Here is a 24,572-nt window from a genome sequence, read left to right as displayed (position 1 = left end):
TGATAACCAACCACTACTCTAAAGCTTTGTAAGGGCTGGCCTGATTAGCACAAACAAATGATTAAAACAGGGTTGTTTTTTTTTAATATTTAGTTTTACTTTATGTGTATGAGTATTTGCCTTGGTGTGTGTATTTCCACCACATGCATGCATTGCTCATGGAAGCCAGAAGAGGGCATCAGATCCTCTGGAATTGGAGTTAGAGATGGTTGTAAGCTACCATATAGGTGCTGGGAACCAAACCCAGGTTCTCTACAAAAGCAACAAGTGCTCTTAACCACTGAGCCAGCTCTCCAGCATTTCCTTCTTTAAAATTTTTATTTTAATTAGCTTATAAACTAGTGGGGTTTTAAAGATTTATTCTATTTATTTCATTATTCATGTGTGTGTGTGTGTGTGTGTGTGTGTGTGTGTGTGTGTGTGTGTGTGCCAGTGGAGGTCAGAAGATGATGTCAGATTCCTTGGAGCTGGAATTCATATTTTAGTAAATAAAAGAACTATTACATATTAAATAGAACTATTAGATATAATATATTATAATAATTTGTAGTGCCAAAGACTGAACCTGGGGGTTCAAGCATGTTGAAAATGCAGTCTGCTACTGATATACCTTTATCTTCTACAGTGTTTATTAAATGTTTTTCTAATACAAGTCATGGAAATTTTGTTCATATAAATAAAAAATAAACTAAAATTCTCCATAGTCACTCAGAGTTGATCACTGTTTTCATTTTGGTACATAAGAGAAATACAAATTAGATTTTGTAATTTAAAGCATCAAAATTACTTGTAAAAATCTATTCATGCCTTCACGAGTTGAGGTATACAAGTGTGTTTGTGTAATCATCCCTCCTTTGTGACATCCCATAAAGAAGAGTGCATATGAAATAAAATCATCTATCCTCTGCTGTTAATAACTACAAGTTATACATTGATCTCTTACCATGTACCAAGCATTATATATTAGTTGGATTCAGATATGAAAGAACTCCAATACTTACATGATTTTTACCACACTGATTTGAAAACCTTTGCTTGCAGCCGGGCGGTGATGGTGCACGCCTTTAATCCCAGCACTCGGGAGGCAGAGGCAGGCAGATCTCTGTGAGTTCCAGGCCAGTCTGGACTACAAAGTGAGTTCCAGGAAAGGCGCAAAGCTGCACAGAGAAACCCTTGTCTCGAAAAACCAAAAATAAAAAGAAAAGAAAAAGAAAACCTTTGCTTGCATAAAATGTAAACTTGTATTAAAATATACTTTTATTTTATTTAACTATACTTTATAAATATCTACTATTGTGTGTTTATGTACTGTCATTTTTGTTTAGGCCCATAATTAGCATTTTAAAATCAAGGTAGAAGTAGTCTGTACTACAAAATATCAGGTGAAGAAATGTTATAACAGTGGGGGGAGACTAGGATTCTCACATTCTGATAGAAAGTACTACTATTGATTCTGCATCCTTTCAGGACTCTATAGACAGTGTCAACTGAAGATATGAAAATAACAGTTCATACATGCTCAGGAACTTAGCAAAATATTTAGAAATATAAATCCAAGCAGAAAAAATTCTCTTCTCTTTGTGCATATGTGAAATCAAGTAGGAGATGAAAGTAAGAAGAGCATCAGATGTTTTTCACAGAATGGAGTTTGAAATGCACTGAAGAGTGTGGTAGAATCAGACAGAAAGTCTGTTTTTGAGCATATGCATTGCAGGTGTGTGTGTGTGTGTGTGTGTGTGTGTGTGTGTGTGTGTGTGTGTCCGTGTCCTCTGGCTTGTGTAGCAGTTGGTGTATGTAAATGTGTGTAGGCTATGAAACTTACAAGGTACCCACAAAGAAGAGAGTACTGAGGGCAAAGGGACAGAAGAGTGGGAAGGCAGCTCTGGGCAGGAGACCGAGGAAAAGGTGAGGGAGGAAAGCAAATGTTGTTTGAAAATGTCATAATACAGTCTAATACTTTGTATGCTAATTTATAGTCTTCTTAGAAAGACTGAAGGAGGAATCATGGTGCTGGCTGGAAATCGACAGCATTAAAAAGACTTACTTTTCTCCAGAACATAAATTAAGCCTACAGCCTTTCTCACACAATAGTTGTACATTTCTGTATTTCAACAACTTATTTGTTAGCATGAATTTACTAACACAGAAGTCATATTTTACTGTTGTGTGTCATTACTTAACAGTTTTAAAGCCATCATGATCTTTATTTATTTTTTTTTTCAACTCACTTCTGAGTAATGGTAAAATGTAACTTGGCTTGGTGGTCACCTGAAGTGACTGACCTACAGCCAAGAAACTGGCTGAGGGAAAGTCTTCAGGATTTCAGAAGAACTAATTCTATTACATTTGTTTTGAAAGACCCTAGCCCTTCAGGCTTACACCTCCCCCCCCCCAAGCCTCAGAAAAGAGAAACTTCAAGCACCAGGAAATGAGAAACTAAAAATCTAGTTCCAAGAGCAACCTGACTTAGCCATTGTTCAATCTCCCCTGTAACCATATAACAATGTAAAGAGATTTCTGTTAAGAGATGGGCTCAACTGTGACTGGGATAGTTGCAGGTGTTCAGGAAGGACCACTGTGACCTTTGTGTAAACTCCACTCCCACCCTGATATCCCCCCTTGAGGTTTCAGGAAGAATGTACCTGTTGACGTAACTGTATCCCCTCTGTGATCACTCTGTGATCAGACCATGATCTTGTGAAACAAAATTGTATGGGAATTGTAATCTTGTGGGTTTTGTGGATTTTTCCTTTATAAGCCCTTATGGGGCTGCAGTAAGATGCGGTTCTTGCTATTAGGAGCAGGGTTTACCCTTCTATATAGAAGCTTAAATAAAGTCCTCATGCTATTGCATCAACTGGACTGGAGTCTGGGTTCTTGGGGCACCCACTTGAGACCCCCAGATTTTGGGGTCCAACAGTTTCTTCTTTCGACCCAAGTTTTGGTCAATTATCTAAATGCTTTGTCCTCCACTGAATAAAAGATTTAATAGGTGATTCTATACATTCCTGGTTTAATCTTATTTTAATGCATTTTCATTGGTATGCTAATCCCCTTAAGGAATACATAATTAGCTTAACTCAGCAAGTTTTGAGGCTTTTCCCAAGAATGTAATGTTGAATCTTAAATTTGGTTAGGTATTTATATTCTTTTATTAATTTTTAAAGATACTATATGAAGCAATGGATTTCCTTAGGCTTTTTCATACAGATCTTGTTCTAACTATCTGTTTTCTCAACTTACCCTTCCCAGCCTCATGTTTCCCCTTTTTAATTAATGGTCCACTTCCTTTCCCTAGTGACCCCTTTAAGGGATGGCTGCAGGAGACTTGGCCCAGGCAGTTAGTATTGTACATAAGAAAGGTAGCCGCCATCTTGGTTCCTAGTACCAGATGTTAAAGAGAATAACCAGGAGTTTGATACAGCCAAGCCTTAGGTGATTGATCGGATCAGCCTTTGTAACCTCTTATCCACTATAGAGTCGAAACTCAGAAGCTCCATCAGTTGACACTGACACAGACCTCTCCAGCAGGGTGACCAATAGTGAACGTTGAAAGTAGAAAGACGGATGCGTACCTGTATAGGTCAATGTTGCCACTTCCTCCTCTCCAGAGCTAGAGCATTGGCCAGCCTAGGAGGGACCAAGTAGGGAGGATTGGCAAGGTGGGAGGCTCTAGCCAGCCCGCAGACTGAAAAAGGATGATGGTATAAATTCAACTCTCTAATAAGGAACAATTTACCAGGGTTGACTGCCATTTTATTGCTTGCTGGGTTTTTTGATCATAGAAATTTTATCATGACTTTTATTTTTAACCTATTTTTATATTTAATATTGCCTACTTTATATTTCTTATTTAAAAAACTATTTGAGTCTTAGTTGGTTTAACCAATCTAACTCTGGGTTTAAGCTTTTTGTACTTCATACCAATGTTGATTTGGTTAAAATTTACCATTTTATTTTTTTCTTTATTTTCCCTTTCTACTGTGATTTTAATTTAAATATTGTTTTTGTGCTTTAATTTTGTCCTTTTTGTTGACCTACTGTAAATACTGCTTTAGTGGATGTCTTAGTTGTTGTTTTTTTTTTTAGCCCACCTTTAAATTTTATCTTTAGTAATACTACATGTCAGTGATTGTTCTAAAACTCTTCAGCAGTGTGTGTCTGGCCTCTTCCAGCTTTGCACTGTTTCTCCGCTGGTGTTATTAATACTGTCCTTTGAAGAGATGTCATTCACTTAGGCATTTCCTATCTGCCTGCACGCTTGACTTTCTCTGCACCCATTGCTCTCCAATGCCTTGAATAGATCTGGGTTGTTATCGGCTATTGTCTTTAGTCGGCCTGATAGATGCCCTTTAATATTAATTAAGATGCTATAAAAATATGGACAGATGACTTTATAAATATGTATAAAACTCTTGGTATAAGACATTGGACACAAAAATTTTTTAAGGATGGGAAGAAGTGCTAACAAAATATCAAACTCACAACAATAAATATTCTGAAAAAACTCCAGTAGCACAGTAAATAATCCCAAGAATTGAGAAATGGAATTATAAAGCTGCTTTGCAGCAAAGGAAATATTCACCAGAGTGCAAAAGATAGCCTGTAGGATGAAAATAAATCTTTGCCAACTACACATCAGAGTATTATTATCTAAAATATATAAAGAACAACAAAAGACTAAACCTTTGCATTCCTAATCACCCAATCAATAAATAGGCTGATGAACTGAATAGTCTGTTCTCAAGAAAAGGAATACAGGAGCTGGAGAGACTGTTCAGTGGTTACAAATGCTTGCTACGCTTCCACAGGAACAGCCTGGTTCCCAGCACCCACCTCAGGGACTCATAACTGCTTCTAACTCCAGTTCCAGCTCTTGCACGAGCATGTGTGTGCACATGCATGAGTGAATACACACACACACACACACACACACACACACACACACACACCACAGGAAAGCAAATCATTTTCTACATTTTTAAATTTTTAATTAAAATCTAATTACACCGCTTCTCCCCTTCCTTTTCCTCCCTCCAATCCTTTCCATGACCCCCTCATTTTGATGGCCTCTTTTCCTTTGATCATTATCGTTAACACACGCACGCACGCCCGCGCACACACAGAGGGAGAAGGAGAGGGAGAAGAAGGATGAGATGCGATTATATAAATACAACCTGCTAAGTCCATTTGGTGTTGCTCGTGTGATTTCAGGGCTGACCACTTTGTATTGAAAAATCATTTAGGGGGCTCATCCCTGGGAAAGACTTAATTCATTCTCTCTTAGAAGTCAATAGTTGCCTGTTGGCCTTTTTCTGTGTGTGGGGGCCCCTGGGAGATTTCCCCACATAAGTATGTCTGTTGGTGTTGTCATTGAGATTTTCTTTAGGCAGCCATTTTGTTGAAATGTTGTGGGTGTAGCTTCCTTGTCATTTCTAAGAGACGGTCTCACAGCAGACTTCCTGCTCCTCTGGCTCCTGCACTCTTTTCACCCTCTTCCTCAATGCTCCCTGAGTCTTAGGTGTACAAGTTGTGTTGTAGATTTACCCTGGGGTGGCTTCCCCAGATCAGCTGATTATAACCCTTGAGGTTTTCTCTAATGGGCTCTGTGAGTGCTGTACTTCCCTGTGAGGACAAGATTAAATTTTAGAAAGCAGTTGGGAATTATACTGGTCTAGTGAAGTGGGGCAGTAAGTTCTCCTCTAAGACGCATAACCTCACTAGCTCTGGGGAGTTAGATGCTAAAGTGAATGACAGCTTACTGGTATAGTGGAGTTGAAAAGTCACCGGCCAGGAGGAAGAGAGAGAAACAGGATGCAATGTCTAGAGAGGGGGTTTCAATGTGTCAAATCCGTGTCTTCCATCAGATTATACACATTTTCTCTGTGAGTATACTATATTATGTAAAGAAAAAAAGCCTTAGAATATGTGAACAGAGCCTAACTAGGTTTGGTGTTTTTGAGTTGAGAGAGAGAGGGATATTTGCACACCCACATTTATTGCTGTATTATTCTCAATGTATTTTCATACTTGTATATGCCTAGCAGTCCTAAAAAGATGCATACCAATGTATTTACAGTGGTTATCTGTGAAAAGAAATTATTTTTTACTTTTTAAATGTTCCTGTTGCCTGAATTTTATACTTCCTATAATCATTTTGGAAATAAAACAATTTTTTAAATGGTGCATTATATATAATTGCCAAAAATACAGAAAAACTGAATCAAGACCATTTTCCCCAAGGTTTCAGAAGCAAGTGATCATAATTTTTCTCTGTGAGGCTTAAATGAAATTTTACTTTTAAAAATAAGATGCTGACTCCCCCTATACAAGACACAAATTAATAGTAAGAATGGTGTTTTAAATTGTGTGACTTTGCTAAAAGTTTCTGTTGTAAACTATTACTTTACACTGGAAATTGTGAACACCATGATTTACAAGACTTTGGGAAATCAAGAGTCCTAATTCAAATTCGGATATCCATTGGTCATTAATACACATCTGTGCCGGACTTAAAAAGATGAGAGCAAAGAATCTCTTCATTCTAGAAAGAGCACTGATCAGACCAAAGAAGCACGTCTGTCTCAGTGAAACAGTGAGCTTATTGAGGTTCTGTAGAGGGTCAGGTGTGAGTGGGGTAGCTGGCTGGGACATGGGTGCCTCAAATGCAGCTCCAAATGCAGCTCCAGCACCAATGACCCACTCCCCATGTGGAGCGATTCCACGTGAGCCTGGCACTAGACCCTGCAGACAGTCTCATCTCCCTAGCATGTTCTTTGTTCTTTTCTTCTTTGTCCTTCTATAACCTTCAGGATCCTCCTGAGCTTTGTAAAGGAAAGCAGCACATCTAAAATTTTACTCCAGGAACTTAAACTGCAAGTGGAAACATGAAGGAGGGATGGATGTAGAAACTCCACATTACAGAGGACAGAGCATTTCTCATCCCAGTCCAGTAACCCCAGAATTTTACATGGACTTTCTGGAAGACAAAGGACAGCTGCTGCTTCACAGCACTGATTTTAACTGAATACCTCTTGTCTGTCACACAGCAATCAGCAAGCCTTTTTACTGGAGAATGTCCCGTGCAATAATGCGAGCTGTGAGGAAGTACATCGGATGTTTAAAGTCTACTGGGACCTAGCAGGCCTAAATCTAATCAAAGACGCCGTGGTTGCCACCTTTTTTGATATCTATGAAGATGTGAGTTCAGAACTGTCCTGTGTGCTTAGAGTTTAATTGCTATCTAGGTCATTTCACTTTAGCTTCATATACAAGCAAATGGAATGAGAATGATTCATTAAAGAAAACCTCTTTTAATGTTAAATAGGGGTGGGGGCTGACTAATGATAGGAATAGTTGATCTCTGTAGTTGAATATGGAAATGTTAGCTCTTCTTGTGCTTATTTGGAATAAACTGCTGCAAAATTGTGCTTTAAGACTAGCCAATGTACATGTTCATCAGCTGACCAAAAGCAGAACCAACAGGTACCCACACAGACAGCAGAAGAGTGCATCCACCACACTTATAAAGTAAAACAAGGCATCTCTGCTGCCACTTCTAGGGCTCTGTCACAGTTGCCAAGTGAGCTGGTGGAAGACTCTGTAGGTACCTGGCATCCACCTTGGTACCTGGCATCCACCTTTATAAAGAGAGAGCTAGTTTCCTACTTAGAGGAAGAAAAAAAAAAGCTTTTAAAGAATATAAAGTTAACTTAGCCACATATATGCTTGCAGATAGTTTACTGTAGAAGGTAAAAGCCCATCAGGACATTTATGTCCTCATTAACCTTTCTATTTTGTTGTTCTATTTTGCTTTGGTTTTAGGAGGCTTATACTCAATGATGAATTATTGATACTCACATTTCCTTCTGCTTTTCTTGCTGCCAAATCTCATTTCATTTCATTTTTCATTAGCAGTTTCCAAGCATAAAAGTAATTGGTAGAAATATTACAAGAGAAAAAAAAATCAACAAAATTGCCTACAAATCAATTTTTAATTTCTATACATCAAAAAACATAATAAATGAAATTTTAAATTATTTTTAAATATGGAAAATAGAAATGCTACAAATGAGTGAAATAATTAATATCCTTAATATAAAAGTATTCATAGAAACTGATGTCACCAAAAATTCTCTAGAAAAATATAGTCAATTTACAAGAAAAAATATGCTGCTAACATTTATAAAATGAAAATGAGTGGCATCATGAGATGCAGAAGAGTGTCAACTTTAAATTAATGTTTGTTTTTTCTACAATAAAATGAACTGAATTTCTGTGTGTTAAAGAGGGAGGGAAAGGTGGTATCAGTGCCGCAGGCCCCGCAACAGGGAACTTGGCCACGTTTGCAGAGGAGCTGAAAATTCCTGCACAAAGTAGTGAGCTTCTACTACATGTAAAAAGCATATGCTGCAAACGTCTGGAAACCTGAGTTGGATTCCCAAAACCTACTGTGAAAAAAGAGAATCAGTTCCTGAAAGTTGTCCCTGACTTCCACATTACACTCCCTATCCCCCACACCCCCTCACACACACAGTAATGAATCTAAAAATGAAATTTTAGGGCTAAATGTGCTGACACACACCTTTAATTTCAGTACTTTTGAAGCAGAGGCAGGTGGATTTTTGTAAATCTGAGTCCAACCTGATCTACAAACTTGGCTAGCCAGTTTCAGGCCAGCCAAGGCTACATAGTGAGACTCTGTCTTTAAAAAAAAAAAAAAAAAAATTTCACTGTGCATGTACATATGACCAGAAGGAAATATAACAAAATGTTAACAATTACTTCCCAGGACTATTTTCTTTCTATTTCCTATTTAAATTGTGTGCATATATTTTCAGTAAACTTATTTCAAACATCAACCTACTAAGGTTGTACAAATGACAAACTCCCTGAGAAAATTAACTTCCAAGGATGAAGCGTTTCAGTCCACAGTCACAAGATCCTGTCTCTTGGTCAGTGTAGCACACAGTACACCATGGCAGGAGCACATGGCGGGGGAGGCAAGCTCACCTGTGATGGCCTAACAGCAGAAAGAGATGGGAGAAGCTGAAGTCACAACACCCCTTCAGGGACATCAGAAACATACCCATGCCTTACCTCCCAAAAGATCCCACCACCTCCCGCAGGCTGCCAAGCAAGTCTTTAACGTGTGAGCCTTTGGTGTAGCAATTGTTCAAACTATAGCACAAGCAACACAGTGGTCTTTTTCTTTCACCTAATAGTACAATTTTTGTTTTTTCAGGGAATTTTGGACATTATAGTACTCAGTAAAGGATACACCAAGAATGATGTCGCCATTCATACACTCAAAAATAACTTTGAAGCAGATGCTTATTTTGTTAAAGTCATTGGTGAGTATTTCAGACGTTACCTTTCATCTTGTTTTCTCCTTCCTTCCTTCCCTCTCTCTCTTCCCTTCTACTCATTTTCTGGTACAAATGCACACTCCTGTGTAATGCACGTACAACCTCTAGACCAGGAAATGAACTCCCCAGAACATCGTGCTAGCTATACATAGGCCCCATTCAGATATACCAGCTGTCCCAACAATGACTCTCTTCCCCTTCTGGTTTAGTATTCTGCCCAGGATATGTTGAATTTTTCACATCTTTCCAGGCTTCCTCAATCTAGGACACTTTTTCAGTCATTTTCTATTTTTATCTCCGTTGGTTTTAAAGAATTCAAATTTTTTATTGTTGATAATCCTGTTTCCTCACTATCTAACTCCGGTTAGCCATTTTTGGCAAAACTCCACAGCAGGGAATTGTAGAGCAGGGTCCTGCACTCCGGGTCACTGGAGCAGGAGGCGCATGGTGCACACTGCTCACCGCTCACAGAGATGAACAGTTGGTTTTTATATGTGTGTGAGCGTTTGCCTGCAGGTACGTATTGTGTACCTTATGTGTGCCTGCAAGCCCTCAGAGGTCAGAAGAGGGGATGGGACCTCCTTGAACTGGAGTTACAGACTGTTGTGAACCACATGTTGGTGTTAGAAACAGAATCCTGGTTCTCTGTGAGAACAAGTGCTCCTAACCACTGAGCAGCCTCCCACCCCTGAGATGACCAGTTGTTTGGTTGGTTGGTTTTTAATGTACTTATTTTTATTTTATGTGCATTGGTGTTTTTCCTGCATGTATGTTTGTGTGATGTTGTCAGGTCCCCTGGAAGTGAAATTATAGACAGTTGTGAGCTGCCATGTGGGTGCTGGGAATTGAACTCAAGTCGGAAGAGCAGCCAGTACTTTTAACTGCAAAGCCATCTGTCCAGCCCCAAGATGGCCAGTTTTCTCTCTCCTGCATTCACTGTTTTTCCCTTCCCTATTCCTACAGACAGACATTCTGATATTGCTTGTATCCTTTTTATATCAAACTTTTACCTGCTACCATTGGAGTCTATTGATAACTCCTGCCTCGACTTTTGCCAAATAATTATCCTGTTTTGCCATCATTCTTTCTACATTATATTTTTAACATTTATTTATTAGATTGTGTGTGTGGCTGCCTGAGTGTGTGTATCTGTTCCACAGGCATGCAGGAATCCTCAGAGGTCCTAAGAGGGTTTCAGATCCCCAGGAACTAGAGTTAAGAGTTGTAAGCCACCGTGTAGGTTCTGGGAACCAAACCTGGGTCCTCTGCAAGAGCTCTTAACTGCTGAGCTCTATCCACAGCCCCAACCTTCCACATAATTGGCTGGCATTCAGATATTCCTTTTGTACAGCACTTGCCCTGTGCCTTGAATCACATGTAACCCAGGCTCTGGATGCTTGGTGCACCTGTTAGTGTTTTGTCATTTCTTCTGGGTTCCTTTGGGACAAAGGTAGGAAAATGGAAGTCAGGCTTCACATACATACACATCTAGTCACACGTATGATACAACTATGGATTCCTGCCACTACTTGCATTTCTAACCCATACGGTACTTCCAAGTTCTTTCCCGTCTCTCTCTATACATCCTCTGTAGAGGTGAGAATTTGGCCTCTTATTTCCCTGCGCTGTTTCTTTTCTGTAACAAGTTCCGTGCAGGTGCCTGTCTCAGTGGTGTCTGTGCTCATAAAGGCTTATGTGTTTTGCTATGTGTATGCCTGCACTCTTTGCAAAGACTTTAAATACTGCTGTGTTTTTTAATTTGGTTTTTGCATGCTCATTTTTAGTATGTGGAAATAAATACTTCAATGTAGCCTCATTGGACTCACTTACTGATTCTGGGAAGGTATTTTTTTTTTTTTTTTTTTTTTTTTTTTTTTTTTTTTTTTTTTTGGTTTTTTCGAGACAGGGTTTCTATGTGTAGCTTTGTGCCTTTCCTGGGACTCACTTCGTAGTCCAGGCTGGCCTCGAACTCACAGAGATCCGCCTGCCTCTGCCTCCCGAGTGCTGGGATTAAAGGCGTGCGCCACCACCGCCCGGCTCTGGGAAGGTATTTTATAAAATAGTTTTTGGGAGAATATTTCTTTATAGATAGCCATTTTCAAAAGGGAACAAATTTCTTTCTTTCTCTCTCTAATCTCCATGCCTTTTATGTCTTTACTGTCCTAGCTAGAAAGAATAAGAGTGGACATCTTTGCCACCTTTCCCTCATAAGCATCACGTTTCCTCAGTAGGCATATTAGCTGTCCAAGGACTTCTCCTTAGGTCATATTTCAAAGGTTCACTTCTTTTCTCATTGACTGAGAGGAATTAGTGTTGAGGATAGCTATTTTTAATACTATTAGAGTTGACCTCTGAACTCCACACATACACTGTGTCATGTAGGCATCCACACCCCAACACAGGAACATACACAAAGAATCCAAATTTTTTAATTAATTTTTAAAGACATATGTATAAAGTGAACAGATTTTTTAAGTTTTTTAAATTAATTTTTAAAGACATATAGGTATAAAGTGAAATTTAATTTTCTCAGAAATTGAACTGGTTCTTATCTGTGGTCATAAGTCAGTGAATGTATTAATAGACTTTGGGGGGAAATTAGATTGTATTTTTAATGTAAGCTTATGACAGTAGTAATAGGCTATTCTTTATCTTTCCACAGTTCTTAGTGGTCTATGTTCTAATGACTGTCCTCGTAAGATCACAGTAAGTAAACTTAATTCTTCATCACAGATATTTCTATGAAATTTTCTTCAGGGGCCTAGAGAGGTAGCTCAGTGGTTAAGAGCATTTGCTACTCTTGTAGAGGCCCCAGACTCAGTTCTCAGCACCCACACAGAGGCTAACAGCTATCTGTACTCTTCTTCTAGGGATCTGACACCCTCTTAACTTCTCGGGTACTGTATACACATGGAGTACATATATACATGCGGGCAAAAACACTCATACACATAAAATCAATACATAAATAATCTTTCTAAATTATCTTCAGGATAAATAAATACATGCAAAATAGCCATAAGTTACAATCAAAGTTGATATTTGTATTTGGTAGTTATTAAACTATCCATTATTACTCAAGGAAATGCTAGAATTTTGGTACCTTTCCATAAAAAGTCATCACTATTCAACTGAGGTTGTAGCTCAATTAGTAGAAAGGCTTACTAGCTAGCACAGCCTTGAGTTTGAGCTTCAGTATTGCATAAAACACGGCATGGTGGTACATGTCTATAATCCCAGTACACAGTGGGTAAAGCCAGGGGAAATGAGAAGTTCAAGATCATCTTCAACTATATAGCAAATTTGAGGCCAGCCTGTGATCCAGGAAACTGTATCTCAAAACAAGACGAAACTAAAAACAAATGTCTGTGTAAGGATCATTGCCTTTACCGTGTGTTTTATGACGCCCTCCCATTGCTGCCTTCCCATTTAGTTTTTTAACATGAGATGCCTATCTACAGGAGAGTGCAACCCTAAAGAACCTTATTATTCACCTTTGCATAGCTGATAGAGAGCACAGAATCATGCACATTCTAAACGGTGTGTGTGTGTGTGTGTGTGTGTGTGTGTGTGTGTGTGTGTTGATAGGGCAGGCACACGTGGAAGTCTGCAGCCTCCAGAGTTTGTCCTCACCTTCCCATCTTGTTGGAGAGCTGGTCTGTCTTGTTTTTGCCATTGTGCTGCATACTCCAGGCTAACTGGCCCACGTGCTTCAAGGGATTCTTCTGGCTCTGCCTCCTATCTTATCAAAGGAGTGTTGGCATCATAGACAGTAATCACTGGATCTGGCTTTTACAGGAGTCTGAACTCAGCTCTTAAGGCTTGCAAGGCTGAGCAATCTCCCAGGCCTCAAAAATTATTAACCACCATACACACACACACACACACACACACACACACACACACACACACACAAACACACAGTCTCAGAGAAGTTAAAGTTTCCTAAGTCTTGGAGTCAAGTGAGAAATTTCAACACAAAGCTAGATGTTTTGATTATAGTCTCAAATCCTTACAATTCATTTAAAGCACTACAATTCCAATACTTTCATGTATATATAGTTGAGAAACTTCTGTAGTTCGAGACATCTTGACTGTACTTGGGAACGATAACTGAAGTAGTGAGGAAAGCAGGGTTGGCAGGAAGAAAGAGGTTGGTTTACAATGCATGGAGAGCCCTAAAACTGAGGTGATTCTTCAGACAGCCTCAACTGAGGCAGAGGGCGAGGGCCTCTCAACTCCTCCAGTAATCAGATAGTGCACTCAGATGTGTGACACAGCTCCCTGAACTGAGAAGAGTTGGTTAAGTGGAATCCAGCTGTGAGCTAGCAGCAGAATCCAGGAAGTGAGTGTCTTTGTCCTGGCACAGAGGCCAAAATGAAGCATCACTACATCCTCTACAACACCGAGGCATTTTCTATAAGCTAAGGATGGATACAGAGTCAACAGTATCAACTTAATTCTTGTTGGTTTCAACTTTAAAGAAAGATTAATGAAGAAGCTGCATCTATTAGAGTAGTTGCTGCTGCCGTATTCCAGCACAGTTGAGGAAGAAGTTAAGGAGAAAAGATGTCATCCAAAGCTAGTCTGTAATTGTGGTAAAACTAGATGACAAATGCTTGAGAAATTTTTGGTATGTCATCAGTAGAACCTACATTCATAAAAATGCAAAGAAGACAATAGGGATTAAAACACAGAAGTTTCTCTCTCTCCCTCTCTCCCTCCCTCCCTCCCTCTTCTACCTCCTCCTTCCCCCTTCTTCTTTCCTCATTTTCTCCCCCCCTCCTCCTCCTCCTCTTCCCCCCCCCCCCGTGCCGCTCACTAGGGTCTCGGGTACTCAGGCTGGCCTTGAACCTGATCCCCACTGTCTGTGTACTGGATTATAGGTACCCCACCATGCGCATTGTGTGATGCTAGACTCAAACCCAGGACCGTATACATGCTGGGCAAGCATTCTACCAGCTGAGCTACAGCCCAGCTGAAGCCTTCTCCTTTGTTTTTGAAAGTCGGTTTTGCTAAGATCACTAACATTTTTGTCATAAATTTTCAAACAAAAATTTCTCAAGCATTTGTTAACTTTTAATAGGATGTTCATTACAAGCTACATTTTATACCCTTTTTGATTAGAGTTGATTTCGAAGAGAGGAAATCTATCATTTTATGTAAAGTCTAAAGACAGTTCTATAAATAAGAAATGGTATACAAGTTGAGATAAACTGTCAATCCGATTAGGCTCTGAGTTTCTCAGGAAAAACTGGAAAGTAATATTCTCTAAATGTGTAAAAGATTAAATGTGACAGAACTAAAAGTCAATATTTTCACTCAATTATAAATAGAATTTGACATTTTTGTACATTAGTAAGAAATTGTAGCATATGTCCAGTTCAATATAAATATAACTCGATGAGTGTGATGGTGCATGCCTTTAATCCCAGCTCTTGAAAGGCAAAAGCAGGTAGATCTGAGTACAAGGCCAGTCTGGTCTACAGAGTTCCAGGGCTATGTAGGAAGACTGTGTCAAAAAACTAAAAGAAGAGGAAAAAAGAGGAGGGAGGAAGAAGAAGAGGAGGAGGAGGACAGAGAAGAGAGGAAAAAGAAGGAAAAATGTAATGATAAAACTGTTTTCAGGTTTGAGGTTTTCTTAGTACTGGTAGTCAAACTCAAGAGTATTTCAGGTACTCTCTACCACAGTCTGCATCCTTCACTCCAAAACTCTTATCGTTTTGTCCCCTATGAAACCAGAATAATGAAGAAAAGTTTGCTTAAAATATTTACCCTTATAAAGTAGAAACATTAGGTCTGTAAAATACTCAGTTAAAATTCTGAACTATATAAATGCAACTTTCAAGTACTCTAAGGTATTAGGAATTTTCTACTGGAGCCAGTGAGATGGCTTAGCATGTAAAGACCAAGCCTAATGACATGAGTTTGATCTCCAGCATCCACATGGTGAAAGGGAAAACCAACTCCTGCAGGTTGTCCTCAAACCTACACACGTGCACTTTAATACTCAAATGGCTGCGCGCACACACACACACACACACACACACACACACACACACATGCATACACACGCACGCACGCATACACATACAATAAATAACTAATTTTAATAATTTTCCACTAACCAGGTTTAATTTGAGCTATTATCTGTTTATGGAAATGTTCTTTTAAGTAGCTACAATTATTTAAGACATATACATAAGAATTGGTTTGTGCGGTGCCGCATGCCTTTAATCCCAGCATTCAGGAGGCAGAGCCAGATGGATCTCTGTGAGTTCAAGGCTAGCCTGGTCTACAGAGCAAGATCCAGGACAGGTACCAAAACTACACAGAGAAACCCTGTCTTGAAAAACCAAAAAAAAAGAAAAAAGAATTGGTTTGTGCATGCTATGTACTCACTTATAAGTGGATATTAGCTGTAAAGTAAAAGATAATCATGCTGCAATCAACCCACAGACCCAGAAAGGCTAAGTAACAAGGAGGGCTCAAGGCAGGACCTGGGAAGGGGAAATAGAAAGTTGTCAAGGGTGGACTGGGGATGGGTATGGATGGGAACAGGAGGGATTAGTTGTGGGGGGCAGGAGAAGGGGTGCTGGGAGAGACAACTAGAATTGGGGGGGCTTTTCAGGGGTGAGGTAGAAACCTAATGCAATAGAAACTCTCAGGAATCTACAATGGTGACCCTAGCAAAGTCTCCTAGTAATAGGAAATATGGCACCCAAACCAGCCATCTTATGTAACCACACTGGTATCTAGCATAATTGTCATCAGAGAAGCTTTACCCAGCAACCGATGGGCGCAGATGCAGAGATCCACAGCAAATCATTAGGCAGAGCTCTGGGAATCCTGTAGAAGAGAGAAAGGAAGGAGTGCAGGAGCCAGAGGGGTCAAAACACCACAAGAAAACAGCCGGCAGAATCAGCTAACCACGGTCCCTAGGGGCTCACGGAGACTGAGCCAACAATCAGGGAGCCTGTATGGGTCTGGCCTACATCCTCTGCATCCATGTTATGATTGTGTAGCTTGAGGTTCCTGCGGTACTACCAACCGTGGGGGCAGCGGCTGTCTTTGACTCTTTTCCCTGCTTTGGGGACCCTTCTCCTCCTACTGGGTTGCCTCGTCCAGCTTTAATATGAGGGAATGTGCCTAGTTTTATTTTAACTTGATAGGCCACGTTTGGTTGATATCCCTGGGAGGCTTCCCCTTTTCTGAAGAGAAAGGAGAAGTGGATCTGGGGTTGGGGGTGGGAGACTTGGAGGAGAGGAGGGAGGGAAAACTGCAGTTGGGATGTAATTTGAGAGAAAACTGAAGAATTGCTCTGTGGCTGCTGGCAGATTGTTGGAGTAGATGCCCGCGCCCGCCCCCCCCCCCCCCCACACACACACACATACGCCGGCAGCACTGAAGTCTTAGCCTCGCTGGGCTCTTTCAAAAGAAGAGAACACAAAAGTGGGGTGACGTCTTGGGTCTTTGGAGCCAGGAATTTGAGAGCCAGGTTGAGTATGATCAAGATACAGTTTATAAATGTATGAAAATTTCTAAGAATAAATATTCTTCATTTTGGTTTTTTGGTTTTTGTTTTTTGTTTTTTTACTATATAATAAATTTTCCTGAGATTCAAATCATTCCGTTACTTCCCAAGACCAACCCTTTCCTTTCCTACTGCAGCCCTTTGGGGTGAATCAGCCTGGACCGTACATCATGTACACAACAGTTGATGCCAATGGCTATCTGAAGAACGGCTCAGGTAAGGCGTGCAGGGTGTCTGCAACATGCAAGGCGTCTTCCTTCAATATATCGGAGAGGCGGCTGCTGTCAGAACTGTGTCACAAGCCTGGATACAATTTTCTCTCATTGTACTTTTTCTGTATGTACATAAACAAATTTTAAGAGCTATTCAGGACAAAAATGTCAACATGTATTCCTTCATTTATTATTACTGTGATGAACCAAACCCTTATCCTATTTCTCAGAGGAAATAACTGAAAAGGAGAGGTAACTTATCTTAAAGATTGAAATGATAAGTCATATAAATTAGCTCATTTTAAGAAAAGTAAAAGCTAGAAATCCAATTAATACTACAATTTAAATTAATCCCATATTTTCAAATGTGGAATAAGAGGTCTAAAATTTAGAGAGATGTTTTTGATATCATTTTATAAAAGCACAGCTTACTTGTCCATTGCAACAAACACTGGGGAAATTCAGTCCAGACAAAAAGGAAACAGACCGGAAGATGTCTGCATGTGACTGATGCCTGAGCTTCCTCTCAGATTACGGTAAACCCAACTACCTGCACAAAGAATAAAATCCCAACATTAGATGATTTCTTGAGAATCGTAGAATCTTGCCCATGAAAAAATATAAACAAGCTTAATATAATAACCAGAAAGAATGTGTTAGTGGCCAATTTTGTATTATATAATTGCCTTACATAAATTAAATGTACTATAATAAGTTTATTTTGTAGCTAATTATAAACATTTAAGAATTTATTGTGTGGGTGTGGTGGCATACTCCCTTTAATCTCAGTATTCAGGAGGCAGGAGCAGGCAGGGGGATCTCTGTGTGTTCCAGGCTAGTCTGGTCTGTGTAGCCTGTCTGTAGACAGCCAGGGCCATGTAGAGAAACCCTGTATCAAAAAAAAAAAAAAAAAGGAAAGGAAAAGAAAGAGAAAGAAAAAAAGAATTCATCTTATTGCTGCCTCAGCATAGAAGTATTCTGCAAGCAAAAATTAAAGAAAATTCTGATAAGACTATTACAATCAAGCATTTTGATATATCACTACAACAAAGAAGTCATTTAAATTTTAATTCCTATACATATTATATTTTTATTGTTTGCTAATTCTTTCTTAATGTGCAAATAATCTCACTGCTAAGTGAGATGTTGTGAGACTCATTTTTATTTCACAATGCTGATAAACTCAAGCAAATTAGCACACTCCAAATCCAAAACTTACCTCCACTGGTGAATTCTCAGTGAAATTCATATCTACACATTAGCAACTTAAATCTACTTATACTTCAAAAACTACTTATTTCACACCATCAAAAAAGTGATTGTCTCAGGACTGTGTTATTAATATTAAAATGAGAAAATCTCTTACTTATCACAGCTATACACCAATATCTTAAAGTCCTGTATTATCATACTTTTTTCTTAAAATTATATGCCATATATGTTTTTATATGCCTACTCATAGGAAGTCCTGATTTCTTCTGTGCTTTTTGTTATGGAGATACAGTAGCTATGCTGGTCAGCCTTCTACGGTATTTGCCTCTTCATTACATTAAGACAGTGCAACAGTAAACATCTGTTGGGAGCACAGGGGAGAGCACATATAGCAGTGGGCTAGACATAGAAGAAAATAAGGGCATCTGAATGTAGTGTCCAGTCGGTAGAAATGCACTGGCAAGTTGGTACTCTTGCAAGTACATGCATGAGCACCAGCTGAGGCTCTACTCAGCTTCCAAAATGAAATATTTAAACACTAACAACTAGAAGCACTGCCATAATGAGAGAATTCTTGGTGGTGCTGCCCAGAAAGTACCATAGTAGAGCTCAAATCAGGACTTTTTTCATTGTATATTTTCATTGTACATAATACTGTGTTACAGTAAGGATATTCTCTTATAAGCACAAATATACATTGAGCATACCTATATTGTACTCCTCACCACTCCCTCCATGTTTCCCCTAGACAGGGTTGCTTCTACTTTCATGACCTATATCCATACAATATTGTATAAAATCAAAGAAGCACAAAATGAGAGAAAATATGAGATATTTGTCTTTCTCAAATAGGCTTAATTCATGTAATATGGTTAGCTCCACTTGTTTCCACTTGACTCTAACAGCATAACTCCAGTGCTGGAAGAAAGTCCATTGTGTATAAATAGTATATTTTCTTTATCCATTACATCTGTTGCTGGATATTTTGGTTGGTTCCATAGTTTAACTCTTGTGAATAGATCTGTAATAAACATGCATATGCATAATGAATTTATAATGCATAGTAAGGATCTCTATGATGTTTTGGTGTGAAACTCTTTGGATAAATAAATGCACAGGAATGCTAGACCTGGGCTCTGTGGTAGTTGTAGTTGTAGTGTCTTGAGGGACCTCCACTGAACTTGTTACATTCCCACGAGCAGACTAAATGTCCCCTTTGTCCACATCCTCACCAGCGCATTTGTTATTTTCTGCTTCAGCTAAAGTTTTTCTGTGAAATTTGCTGTCACTCAATGAGATTGCCTTTATATATTACTTATTTATCCTGCAGCTTTCAGTCGGGACATGTCCTTTGTTTTGTATATTTAGTGTTTTGGCTGTGATGTAGAGAGGTTTTTCTCTGGTGGTGTTTCTTTGGTAGTCTAAATTCTTCCTGTACCTCGATGGACATCTCTTTCCCAAGATTTGGGAAATCTGCTATTGTCTTATTGAAAAATGGTTTCTCCCATAAAAATTTAACAAGGTTTTTAGAGGGTAGAATGGCTATAACTTGAAGATGTTTTTTCATGCCATTAGCATGAAATTCTCTTTCTATGTCTGTGAGTCATAGATTTGATCATTTAGTTTCCCATACATCTTGAGTGTTCTATTCATAGTTTATCTTTGCTGTTGTGTAAATGTTCAACCCTTTTACCTTAAGGTTCTTGCCTGCTTTGTGGTCAAGTCTTGACTCTGAGCATTCCTTTCCTGTCTCCATAATGCCTGTCACACTCCTGAGCAGTTCTTTGTAAAGACATCATGATGTTGATCCCGTTAGTGGACAGCTTTTTACATGCCAGGTCATAAAGGCTGGTCATACCACTGGTCTAGTTATGAATATTGTACCCAACCTGGGAAGTCCTTCAAGATATCAGGCGTGCCACTTGGAACCTGTATTGCCATACAGACTCTAGCTTCACCCAGGTTTCTACCTTGCTGAACATGATGTGCACAGCAAACTCAAGAATGTCTCCTCCATAGTCATAGGCAGGAGCAGCTCCCCAAACATATCAGTCCCTCTGTTGGACACTAGCTTTCTTCATTGTTCTGCTTTTGTAAGTTTTCCTGTTTTACTTAGCTATGAAACTAGATTAGGGGGCATTAATCACCTTTCTATGGCTGTTGTCCGACTTTCCCCAATGTTCTCCCTGAAGATTCTAGCAGACTATGCCTGCTTGTATCTGCCATTTTCCAAAATAACTCCAGACTAATTTCTAGTAAAATATTTAGTCAATATCAAGCCTAATGCTGAAAGAACAACTGTCACATGAGAGCTTTGGGAATAGGAAGTGAGAAAAGGAATATTTATCTGTTCTGCTGTCTCTGATAGCAATGTGTTATTATCTACACTCTGTTGAAATAATTCCTCTACTGTGTAAGTGTGTTTAGAATGAAAGAATCTGACTACATCTCACATTGCTCAGTAACACTGCTGGTATGTTCCTTCTTGTTGTAGTAGTTCAGGACTTGGCTATCGTCAATATACCATGTAAAGCAACTGTGTGCTACAGTAAAGGTTGAAACTCACAGACGTGATGATGTGTAGAACTGTCTGAAGCATAGGAAACACTCAGCACAAGTAGCATGAGACTATTCTTTACTGTAGTTAACTATAAGTAATGCAATATAAAGAATCATTTCCTATAAAGTGAGCTTAAAAATAAAGTAGAATAGGGTAATATATGTACAAAATAATAGGCGTCCATCACCTTTATTAATTTTTAACCTTTATCTTAAGTTTATTAGAAGCATAGTACTACAGTTAAATGAGGTAGTGAACTAAATTTTAAAACATAAAATAAGGGGAAGTTACTAATTAAATTGTATTGTTTGTCATCTGACTAGTGTGGATCTGAGATTTCAATCTGGCTCTACCCTGAAGCAGATTCTGTATTTTACTTCTTTATGCATTGTTCACTACAAACTTGACAGTAAACATATAAATCAATGCAAACAGCAGACTCAGAGGCAAAAACAAAACACCATAGTACAGACTTGTTCACTGTGCCTACATAGCATAGTGCCCATACCTCCCATCCTTATCCATATACTGACCAAATCATGGCTCTGTAATTTTCTCTTGTTCCCACAACCTCTGACCTAGTTCACTATAAAAGTTCCCATTTCATCTCTAATATCAGAAATTAACATTCAGGACATTGAAATAACATAGAAGCTTAGTTGTAGAAATTAATTTTTCTAATGCAAAGCTTAGTTTCAATCCAAGTGCCTTCTTCCTCACTGAGAAGTGAACCCTGAACTTCTTACCATCGTATTCACTTATGTTCCCTTTATGTGTGTTATACATGTCCAGCTTGATTTCTGGTATATCTAATCCATCTCCATGTCCCTGGCCCTTTTTCATCTTTCTAGTCACAGCCTTTTCTCCATCCCTATGCCTCAACACTTTTATTTTTTTTTATTTTTATTTATTTATTCATTTATTCATTTATTTATTTATTTATTGGTTTTTCAAGACAGGGTTTCTCTGTGTAGCTTTGCGCCTTTCCTGGATCTTGCTCTGTAGCCCAGGCTGGCCTCAAACTCACAGAGATCCGCCTGGCTCTGCCTCCCGAGTGCTGGGATTAAAGGCGTGCGCCACCACCGCCCAGTGCCTCAACACTTCTAAGTCTGACCATAATAGTTAAACTCACTCCACCAAGTGTCAATAGAACTTTATGCTGCACCTTTCTGTGGTGTCTGCCATAGGGTAGAGAGAGGCCCTGTATCACTTAGTAATTCTCCATCTTAACCTCCCATGAATCCTCCTTGAGGACTGGCTCCAAATCTTAATTTGTCATAAAGATTCTTATCCATTCAAGGATACCCAAGAGTTTGGTGAGTACAGTTTTTAAAGACTTTTCAGTAGGGCACAGTGCTCTCTCAGTGTTGGAAAAATGTATGTGGTGGTTTGAAAAAAAATGGCCCCCAAAGGCTCATATATTTGATGCTTAGTCATCAGGGAGTGGCACTATTTGAAAGGATTAGGACGTGTGGCCTTGTTAGAGTAGGTGTGGCTTTCTTGGAGGAAGTGTGTCACTGGGTGTCAGCTTTGAGGTTTCAAAAGCCCAAGCCAGGCCCAGAGGATCCAGATGTAGAACTCTCAGCTCCTTCTCCAGCACCATGTCTACCTGCATGCTGCCATGCTTCCTGCCATGATGATAATAAAATAAACTTCTGAAACTGAAAGCCAGTCTCAATTAAATGCTTTCCTTTATAAGAATTGCCAGGGTCATGGTGTCTCTTTACAGCAATAGATCCTAACTATGACAATGTGTAAACATGAAGATGGACACTAGGATTCATCACCTACTATTGCCTATGCTATTCTTTTATGTTCATTAAGTAATCAGCATTGTTGTATAAACAATAAACATTTTATAATTTTAGTTATATCTGAAACAGACATGAAGTGGCATAGATATTCATTATCATGAGGCAACTTACTTGTCTTTCACCTAAGTAGATACCAGTAAAATAGTTAGAAAAGTAGACAATAATGGTCTCTTAACTTGTTACTATTAAAATGAAATCATGCCCCGATACTAGCAAGTTCAGCTTTATTTTCAGTTTAGAGAACTAGACATTTGAAACAAAATGATTGAATGGAACTTTTAAACCTTGAATTAATTTTGAAATGTCTGCCACTCCTTCTCATAGCACTGATTTTTTTTTCCCTCATACTCTCACTTGTGAGTATTCACAGGCTCTGTGCAATTATAACTACTTTAAAATTAAGCATAAGGATATAAATAGGTATTACCTCCAAAAAAGATCCTAAAACATGCAGAGGTATTCAACAATAACAACAGTAAAATATTTAAATGGGCATAGGTTTTGAATAGATGTTTACCCAAAGAAGACATCTAGGTGGCCAAAAAAAGCACATGAAAAGATACTCAACCTCATTAATTATTAGGAAAATGTAAATAAAAGATTTTACTTTCTGTCCACAGAATAATTGCTGCTAATCAGCATTTGAGGTTGGGGAAACAGGTCATTGGGTAGGCGTGCTTGTTCTGCAAACATGCGGATCTGAGTTCAAATCCCCAGCTCCTACATAAAGAGTGTATAGAGTCTGCAACCCCAGCATTGGGGGTTGGAGACAGGCAGATTCCAAGAGCTAAATTACTAGCTAGCTTAGCCAAAACAGCAAGGGTTCAATGAGAGACCTCATCTCTAGGCAGTAAGAGAACAATAACAACCTAGTGTCCTGCTCTGGCTTCTGCATGTGCATGCACAGGTACATACACCTGAATACTCACATGCAAGTACTACACACACCACTACACATTATCACCACCCATACCCACCCTCTCTCTAGCTTGCACGCTCACGCGCGCGCGCGCGCGCATACACACACCAAGTTAACAGGTGTAGACTAAGGGGAAGAAAAAATAACTGTGAGCTTCTGTGGAAAACAGTGTGTTGGTGCCTCAGAAGTGAACAGAATCACCATGTCTTGAAGCAGATCCACTGCTGGAGATAACATGCAAAGGAACTAAAAGCAGTTTTGCTGAGAGAGATTTGTATAACCAAGGTTTCTTTGTTGTTCTTGTTTTAGTTTAATGAGACAGGGTCAAAAGTATCCATGCATAGATGAGTAGATAAACAAAATGTAGAATATACACATGAAGAAATAGTATTCAGTCTTACAGAGAATGTTGACACATGCTACAACACAGATGAACTAACAGAATATTGTACTAAGTAAAATAATCCAATGGAGTAAGTATTTGTTCCACCTGTGGCCTTGGGTTACCAGCCCCTAGGGCGTGGCGTCTCAGCTAGCCAAAGATCTGGGGAGCCCATACACGGTGCCCCTTCTCTCTCACATTCTTGGATAGTAAAGACTAAGTCAGGTGGCATGAAGCAGTGTGGGACCAGTTCTCAGCCTTCCAGGGACTCTGAGACTGAATTAGTCTTATCCTGTATCAGTAATTTGTTCCCCCATATAATCCACTAACAAGTAGTCCTTTTCTCAATAATCTGTGGATTTCCTGCATTAGTCCAGTCACAAAAAGATAAATACGGTATGATTGTGTTTATATGAGATACCCTCATTGCAGAATCCATATATAGAAAGTACAGCTGTGGTTGCAAGGAGATAGGGCTGAAGTGCAATGAGTTTTAATTAGGAGCTCTGGAGACAAGAAGTGATGGTTGTACACCTGGTGCTCTGTACCTGCGCTGGTAAAGATCGCTAAG

The 24,572-nt window shown here is 39.2% G+C and overlaps 1 protein-coding gene across 1 annotated transcript in view; it reads left to right on the top strand.

Annotated features, from left to right (window-relative positions):
* The window catches only part of Itfg1 (integrin alpha FG-GAP repeat containing 1), a 144,125-nt gene that overhangs the window by 106,629 nt on the left and 12,924 nt on the right, over positions 1-24,572 (top strand). The window contains exons 11-14 of the mRNA XM_028893960.2: positions 7,050-7,200; positions 9,245-9,353; positions 12,031-12,074; positions 17,040-17,118. Of these exons, the coding sequence (XP_028749793.1) occupies positions 7,050-7,200; positions 9,245-9,353; positions 12,031-12,074; positions 17,040-17,118 (383 nt within the window). The remainder of the gene's footprint in view (positions 1-7,049; positions 7,201-9,244; positions 9,354-12,030; positions 12,075-17,039; positions 17,119-24,572) is intronic.

The sequence above is a fragment of the Peromyscus leucopus genome, chromosome 5, assembly GCF_004664715.2.
Source record: "Peromyscus leucopus breed LL Stock chromosome 5, UCI_PerLeu_2.1, whole genome shotgun sequence".
In the NCBI taxonomy this organism is placed as follows: Eukaryota; Metazoa; Chordata; class Mammalia; order Rodentia; family Cricetidae; genus Peromyscus; species Peromyscus leucopus.
This window is presented reverse-complemented; position numbering and strand designations above follow the sequence as displayed.